Genomic DNA, 8,028 nt, shown 5'->3' with positions numbered 1-8,028 from the left:
ATCTTTTCTTCTTTGTTTTTGTACCTCTATCCATATGGGAAAACGCCAAAGATGAAAGATGTCTTGTGTAATACATAGCCTTCCTCCCACGAACCTCGAGTACCCCGGTTGTCGTGACCAGTTAGGCAATGCGTCTCTCACACTGTGACCATCTTTTACAAGGATACTGAGAAAGTTGGCTTGTTATTCGTTCTTGCGGTATGCTTTTTTTTGTTTTCTATGCTACGAATCCCTACACTTTGTCGTTGGAAATATTCAACCATGATTGATAACTGAAGATCAAAAGGGCTCGATCCATGCCCAAAGAAACGTAAAATCGCGTCATCTGGTTTTGTCGCGCTCTCACAAGGCATGACACGCCATACACCTATCTTTTCTTCTTTCTTTTTCTACCTCTATCCATACGGGAAAACGCCAAAGATGAAAGATGTCTTGCGTAATACATAGCCTTCCTCCCACAAACCTCGAGTACCCCGGTTGTCGTGACCAGTTAGGCAATGCGTCTCTCACACTGTGACCATCTCTTACAAGGATTCTGAGAAAGTTGGCTTGTTATTCGTTCTTGCGGTAGGAATTTTTTTGTTTTCTATGCTACGAATCCCTACACTTTGTCGTTGGAAATATTCAACCATGATTGATAACTGAAGATCAAAAGGGCTCGATCCATGCCCAAAGAAACGTAAAATCGCGTCATCTGGTTTTGTCGCGCTCTCACAAGGCATGACACGCCATACACCTATCTTTTCTTCTTTCTTTTTCTACCTCTATCCATACGGGAAAACGCCAAAGATGAAAGATGTCTTGCGTAATACATAGCCTTCCTCCCACAAACCTCGAGTACCCCGGTTGTCGTGACCAGTTAGGCAATGCGTCTCTCACACTGTGACCATCTCTTACAAGGATTCTGAGAAAGTTGGCTTGTTATTCGTTCTTGCGGTAGGAATTTTTTTGTTTTCTATGCTACGAATCCCTACACTTTGTCGTTGGAAATATTCAACCATGATTGATAACTGAAGATCAAAAGGGCTCGATCCATGCCCAAAGAAATGTAAAATCGCGTCATCTGGTTTTGTCGCGCTCTCGCAAGGCATGACACGCCATACACCTATCTTTTCTTCTTTGTTTTTCTACCTCTATCCATGTGGGAAAACGCCAAAGATGAAAGATGTCTTGCGTAATACATAGCCTTCCTCCCACCAACCTCGAGTACCCCGGTTGTCGTGACCAGTTAGGCAATGCGTCTCTCACACTGTGACCAGCTCTTACAAGGATACTGAGAAAGTTGGCTTCTTATTCGTTCTTGCGGTAGGAATTTTTTATTTTATATGCTACGAATCCCTACACTTTGTCGTTGGAAATATTCAACCATGATTGATAACTGAAGATCAAAAGGGCTCGATCCATGCCCAAAGAAACGTAAAACCGCGTCATCTGGTTTTGTCGCGCTCTCGCAAGGCATGACACGCGGTACACCTATCTTTTCTTCTTTGTTTTTCTACCTCTATCCATACGGGAAAACGCCAAAGATGAAAGGTGTCTTGCGTAATACATAGCCTTCCTCCCACGAACCTCGAGTACTCCAGTTGTCGTGACCAGTTAGGCAATGCGTCTCTCACACTGTGACCAGCTCTTACAAGGATACTGAGAAAGTTGGCTTCTTATTCGTTCTTGCGGTAGGAATTTTTTATTTTATATGCTACGAATCCCTACACTTTGTCGTTGGAAATATTCAACCATGATTGATAACTGAAGATCAAAAGGGCTCGATCCATGCCCAAAGAAACGTAAAACCGCGTCATCTGGTTTTGTCGCGCTCTCACAAGGCATGCCATGCCATACACCTATCTTTTCTTCTTTGTTTTTCTACCTCTATCCATGTGGGAAAACGCCAAAGATGAGAGATGTCTTGTGCGTAATACATAGCCTTCCTCCCGCCAACCTCGAGTACCCCGGTTGTCGTGACCAGTTAGGCAAGACATCTCTCACACTTTGACCATCCCGTACAAGGATACTGAGAAAGTTGGCTTGTGCGTAATACATACCCTTCCTCCTCTCGGCACCGAGAGCGGCGTGTCCGTGCTCGGATCAACACCGAGTGCTCCGGCTCCGGTGACCAGTAAGGCAGGGTGTCTGTGACACTCTGACCATCCCTCACAAGGATACCATGAATTACAGTGTGCGCAGAAGATCATGGCCTTCCTCCTAGGCACACCATGGCAAGGCAGCCAAGGCCAAAGGCTATGCGAGGGTAGAACGGTAAAACCTGTTTTCCAACTACGCATAGCCCGATGCCCCGCCCCCAAGGGAGCAGGAACGCACCGACTGGGACCCCACGTGTCACAGACGGAGAGGCCACTCACTCTTTTTCTTTTAACCTCGATCAGGCCGGGCGGCGCGCTGTCGCGGCTAAACAAAAATATTACCACCAGCGAGCGAGCTAGCGCGGTTCACAGCGGCGGTTCGTGCGTGTGGTAATATAAAAACCAGGGGGTCCCTGTCGCTGTTGCGCCCGAGCGAGCTCCACCCGCACCCACTTGCCTGCTGCCCGCCTATTACTTTTGTGCGCTTGCGCCGTGGTCTCCTCCCTCCCTCCCCTGTTCTTATCTGATCTCACCCCTCCTCGTGCCTTCTTCTTCTCCCCTCTTTCTCCCTCCCGCCCGCCCCTGTTTCCTCTCTTCCTCCCTCTCCTTCCCAGGTCATGGCAAAGGTGAAGAAAAGCGGATAAAGATTTGCAAGTGGGGGATCGGCCTGCACAGAGGTGAGGTGAGCTCTCCCTGCCCTGCTTCTTCAGTTGTTCATGTGTGCATATGCTTCTTCTTCTTCCTCTGTTGCTTGTCCCCTTCATGGTGTTTTGTCTGCGCTCTTGATTGGCTATATGGTCTGAGGTAGGCTAGCTACGACGCTAGCATGTTTTGTTTTTTCGGGTAATTTTTCATAGATATTTTTGGGTCTCCTGGAGTTGATTGTAGTTATCAATTCCATTTTGTGCTTCTTTCGCTGTTCTTTTCCGTTTTTCTATGGCGATTTTTTTTCTGTCGGAGGAGTGGATAAATCCATGGTAGAGTTCCAAGCTTGTAGCTCTACTACACGCTGTAGGATTCTAGTTGGATGGACGGTAGCAGCCAAACACCCGAGTTTCCTTTCTTCCTTCCTCATGTTCTGATATTGTTTGAGATCTTTGTTCTTCCCCAGGGCAATAGGTACAGTTTTAATTTGGGCCTGTTCTGGGAAACCTGGAATAGGTGGTGCCTAGTAGCGTTAATGGAAATATTTAATTTTGGAACAGGAAGGAAATGTTTATTTCTCCATTCTCTTAGGAGAGGAGACTTTCCATATGTTCTCCATTTTGGTGCCTGCTTGATCCATTTTCCTCTCCTGTTTTTCTCCTCCTCCTTCTGTAGACTGCCTTGATTCCTTTTTGGTAAGCACATGGGCACATGTTCTTGTTTCCAACTGTCACTACCTGTTTGGCTAGGTAAAAGCAAATAATTGCATTAAAATGGCTTTTCTTCCCTTGAAAAGTTCTCCCCTTGTTTTCTGATGATCATTTTGGTTGCGCCCCTATGATTGGATCAGAGCAACATATGCAGCAAATAGAAAAAGGGTAAAAAAAAATTGTGTATACTTTAATTTTAACAACTCTCTTTTGGTAAAACCCTGTCCCTGTGTGGAGTGTGGACATATGTTTTCATGCTCCAATTTTTTCTGACTTGTTCCTCCATTAGTCTGTCATGATCATGCATCACGCGTGATGCATCCATTTCTGTTAGTTATGCCGTGCGTCGTGCGATATGATCATGCAACAGCAAAGAAGAAGATAATCTTGCGTTAGATGTCTGCCAGTTGCGTGCGTTGCCTTCTTTTGATTGATCGATTTGTTGAGAGGATCATGGTAGAGGTGTCTCTGTCTGTGTGGCCTGATCAGATCAAGCGCATTTTGTTTGGCTAAACCCATGCAAACTAGGCCTTCCGGTTCTTGCTTCAATGGGCAAACTAGGCCACATGATTGTCTCCCAGTTATGTAGATCTAGATGTTTAGATAACTACTCCAGCTGTTTATATTTAAGGAGAAGATATGTCTTTGTTAAGTCATCGTCTAATTACCAAATTAAGATACTGGTATTATGACTGATTTAAGCTTACTCTTAACTGTAATTACATCCTTATAAAGCAATCGTGTTGCACATGTTATCCAGTTATTGTGTTTAGACGCAACACTAAGTGTCGGTAATCCCCTCCAGCTTTAACTCTTATAATTAACATAGCCCCTTTGCTTGCTTCTGTGCAGGAAGGTGACTAGTACCACAAGTACAAGCAGAGGTGCAAAGACTTGGCGAGATCGGTGTGCAGTCAACGTTTGACAAAAAAACATGATGGGAGGCGGGCTGGTGATGGATCAGGGCATGTTCTCCGGCGTGCACAACTTCGTGGATCTCTTGCAGCAGAACGGCGCCGACAAGAACCTCGGCTTCGGCTCGCTCATGCCGCAGACCTCCTCCGGCGACCAGTGCGTCATGGGCGAGGGCGACCTCGTCGACCCGCCCTCGGACAACTTCCCGGACGCCGGGGACGACGACAGCGACGACGACGTCGATGACATCGAGGAGCTGGAGCGCCGCATGTGGCGCGACCGCATGAAGCTCAAGCGCCTCAAGGAGCTGCAGCAGACCCGCGGCAAGGAGCAGGCGGCCGGCGGCGGCGGAGTGGGCGACGGGCTGAAGCCCCGCCAGTCGCAGGAGCAGGCGCGCCGCAAGAAGATGTCGCGCGCGCAGGACGGCATCCTCAAGTACATGCTCAAGATGATGGAGGTGTGCCGCGCGCAGGGCTTCGTGTACGGGATCATCCCGGAGAAGGGCAAGCCGGTGAGCGGCGCCTCCGACAACCTCCGCGCTTGGTGGAAGGAGAAGGTCCGCTTCGACCGGAACGGCCCGGCCGCCATCGCCAAGTACCAGGCCGACAACGCCGTGCCGGGCTCCGAGAGCGAGCTCGCCTCCGGCACCGCCAGCCCGCACTCGCTGCAGGAGCTGCAGGACACCACGCTCGGCTCGCTGCTCTCGGCGCTCATGCAGCACTGCGACCCCCCGCAGCGGAGGTTCCCGCTCGAGAAGGGCATCTCTCCGCCGTGGTGGCCGTCAGGCGAAGAGGAGTGGTGGCCGGAGCTTGGCATCCCCAAGGATCAGGGCCCGCCACCGTACAAGAAGCCCCATGACCTCAAGAAGGCTTGGAAGGTGAGCGTGCTCACCGCTGTGATCAAGCACATGTCGCCGGACATCGAGAAGATCCGGCGCCTTGTCCGCCAGTCAAAGTGCCTCCAGGACAAGATGACTGCCAAGGAGATCTCCACCTGGCTGGCAGTCGTCAAGCAGGAAGAGGAGCTGTTCATGAGGCTGCACCCAGGCGCGCGCCCACCGGCGTCAGCCGGCGGCATCGCCAGCGCCATATCGTTCAACGCTAGCTCCAGCGAGTACGACGTAGACCTCGGCGACGACTGCAAGGGCGACGAGGCAGGCACCCACAAGATGGCCATGGCCGATCCAACCGCGTTCAACCTTGGCGCGGCCATCATGAATGACAAGTTCCTCATGCCCACGCCCAAGGAGGAGACCGCTGATGTCGAGTACCTTCAGAAGAGGAGCGCCGAGCCTGAGCTGATGCTGAACAACCGCGTCTACACCTGCAACAACCTTCAGTGCCCACACAACGACTACAGCTACGGATTCCTTGACCGTAACGCGCGCAACAGCCACCAGTACACCTGCAAGTACAATGATCCGCTCCCGCCGAGCGCTGAGAACAAGCCGGCGCCACCACCAATGCCACAAGTCTTCCCGGCGGCCTACAACCAGCCCAACCAGGCGCTGAACAACCTTGATTTCAGTGTGCCCATGGACGCCCAGAGGTCCATTGCCGAGCTGATGAACATGTATGACAACAACTGCGCCAGCAAGAACATGGGCAACGACGATGTCACCATCATAGAGAGGCCTAATGCTCTCACCCCGAGGATGCAGATGGACGAAGGCTTCTTTGGACAAGGCAATGGAATTGGCGGCAATGGCGACGGTATGTTCAATGATGTCAGTAACATGATTCAGCAGCAGCAGCAGGCCCCGGCGCAGCAGCAGTTCTTCATCCGCGACGACACACAGTTCGGGAGCCAGATGGGCAACATCACCGCTGCGTCTGAGTTCAGGTTCGGCTCTGGTTTCACCATGCCCGGTGCCGTCGACTACCCGCAGAAGAACAACGACGGCTCCAATTGGTACTACTGAAGAATAAACCTGTAGAGTTCAAATCCTTCATAAGCTTTTAAATTTCTCCATGGCACAATCTTGTGTTTCCATGGGGAAGCGTCTCCTCCTAAGAACTGGGTAATTCTATAGGTCTTTTCTTAATTTTTCATATAGGTTTTGCAGTAGTTGCAAATAGGCTGGTACTTGGAACTGGTTATATACATGTATGTCCATCCAGCTCGTGAACCTCTTATGAAAACTTAATTTTATTCCTAGTTTAATTTGTTAGTTATATGCTGTTCATATGACTGGTTGGTTCTCAAATTGTTTGTGATTGTGTGTGTATTTGTTTCTGTTTCTTTTAATTGGTGATGAATGTATGAACTGCTGCTCCCTTGTGTGAACTCTCTACCGATGATTTATGACAAAAGGAGAGAAAAATTATTCTATTCTGTTTGAACTTATGTTTTCTGCAATGGATTCCAGTTGGGGTATATTTTTCAACCTGATACTGTACCTTTCATACCTGGAAATTTTGTCAAAATTGGTAAATAGACAGCTACATCTGTTTCTCAGGCTAGGAGAAATTTCGACTGGATTAGGTCCACTTAGATGTCGATGTTGAACTATATACCAACTCAGATATTTGTTTCCTCATTCCTTCTTGTTCGGTTGCTTCTTTTATGTCATGCCGGAGATCTAGTGACTTTCACATCAAGATACTTATAAAGTTAGTATTTGATCCTACCTTTTCCTTAAGGAGGGTCAATGCAAAGTGGCAACCCTAAGAAAAGTTAGGCAGCCCAACAATGCTTTGAAGTGTTTTTGATGCTCATAAATAAATAACATTTTTCTTGGTGATCTTAGAAAGAAAGAAACATAGATTGGATGGTCCTCTCTTTGATCACAAGAGCCCTCTAGCCTTTATTGCTTGGTGGCACCGATCATCCATGCATCTTATCCCTTAGCCTGTCAAGGTAGTGGTGGGACTTGTGATGGATCCCTCCTCACATGCTCGCCCCTATCATGCAGATGGGGATCAGGACAAGGACATATTACTCGCCAACCCTTGCTGGTTTACATGGCGATAGATACGGAGATCTTGAAATATGAACTGTATTATTAATCGGCGTGATGAGGACCTTTCGATTCGAACTGTTCATGGCTAGGATTCAGGTGCATAAGAATATCACAGGATGAGAAATTGTTGTTTGGAAGAATCTTAATGATCCAATGCTTTTAAGTTCTAATCCTCATATCTTTAAATTCTAGGTGTTACTCTTCCTAAGTTGTCTAAGAAATAGTTTTCCCAAGTCAACCAAGCTGTATCCAGGTAGTACTGAAATGTGCAAGTACCCACTTTTCATTGGTGAATGACTCGACAATATGAAGTCAATTTAGGAGTAGACACTGGAAATTCTTGCAAGTTTTAAGTGGAAATGGATTCAGGGATCTTGATCCGTTTCAGGGTCACACGCTATGAACACTTAGATCAAGTCTTGAATGGCTAAGGTCTCAGTAGGTATGTCTTGCTATGAGAAACTGACAAGAGTTTTATCAATCAGCTTCCGACAGCTGAGAAGAAGTTGCTAAATCATGTGATTTACTGTGATACATGATGGCCACGATGAAGGTTTTTCTTCTTCTTTTATGACACTACTAGAACCCTGAAGTTCTTATTGTGAAATGAAACAATGTGGAAAAGGGCTACCGCTTGACTTATTTTTTTGACAGTGGATTAACGGTTGAGTTAGTTGTAATCCATTGACCAAGAGTTCCGAGGGCACCAAAATCC

General features: G+C 47.9%; 1 protein-coding gene across 2 annotated transcripts; it reads left to right on the top strand.

The window, feature by feature from the left end:
* The first annotated feature begins 2,623 nt into the window (after positions 1 to 2,623).
* Positions 2,624 to 6,536, top strand: LOC127295487 (protein ETHYLENE-INSENSITIVE 3-like 1a). Of its 2 annotated transcripts, none has more exons than XM_051325445.2 (2): positions 2,624 to 2,763; positions 4,289 to 6,536. In XM_051325445.2, the coding sequence occupies exon 2, from the start codon at positions 4,371 to 4,373 to the stop codon at positions 6,270 to 6,272; it is 1,902 nt and encodes a 633-aa protein (XP_051181405.1). In that variant the 5' UTR covers positions 2,624 to 2,763; positions 4,289 to 4,370; the 3' UTR covers positions 6,273 to 6,536. The 2 variants fall into 2 exon arrangements, with proteins under 2 accessions (XP_051181405.1, XP_051181406.1); XM_051325446.2 differs by having other exon boundaries at positions 2,632 to 2,758.
* Positions 6,537 to 8,028: the final 1,492 nt, after the last annotated feature.

The sequence above is a fragment of the Lolium perenne genome, chromosome 4 (assembly GCF_019359855.2).
Source record: "Lolium perenne isolate Kyuss_39 chromosome 4, Kyuss_2.0, whole genome shotgun sequence".
Classification (NCBI taxonomy): domain Eukaryota; kingdom Viridiplantae; phylum Streptophyta; class Magnoliopsida; order Poales; family Poaceae; genus Lolium; species Lolium perenne.
This window is presented reverse-complemented; position numbering and strand designations above follow the sequence as displayed.

What these genes read in the sequence shown, in the direction of transcription:
- LOC127295487 (XM_051325445.2), top strand. Translation starts at nt 4,371, where the DNA reads ATGATGGGAGGCGGGCTGGTGATGGATCAGGGCATGTTCTCCGGCGTG.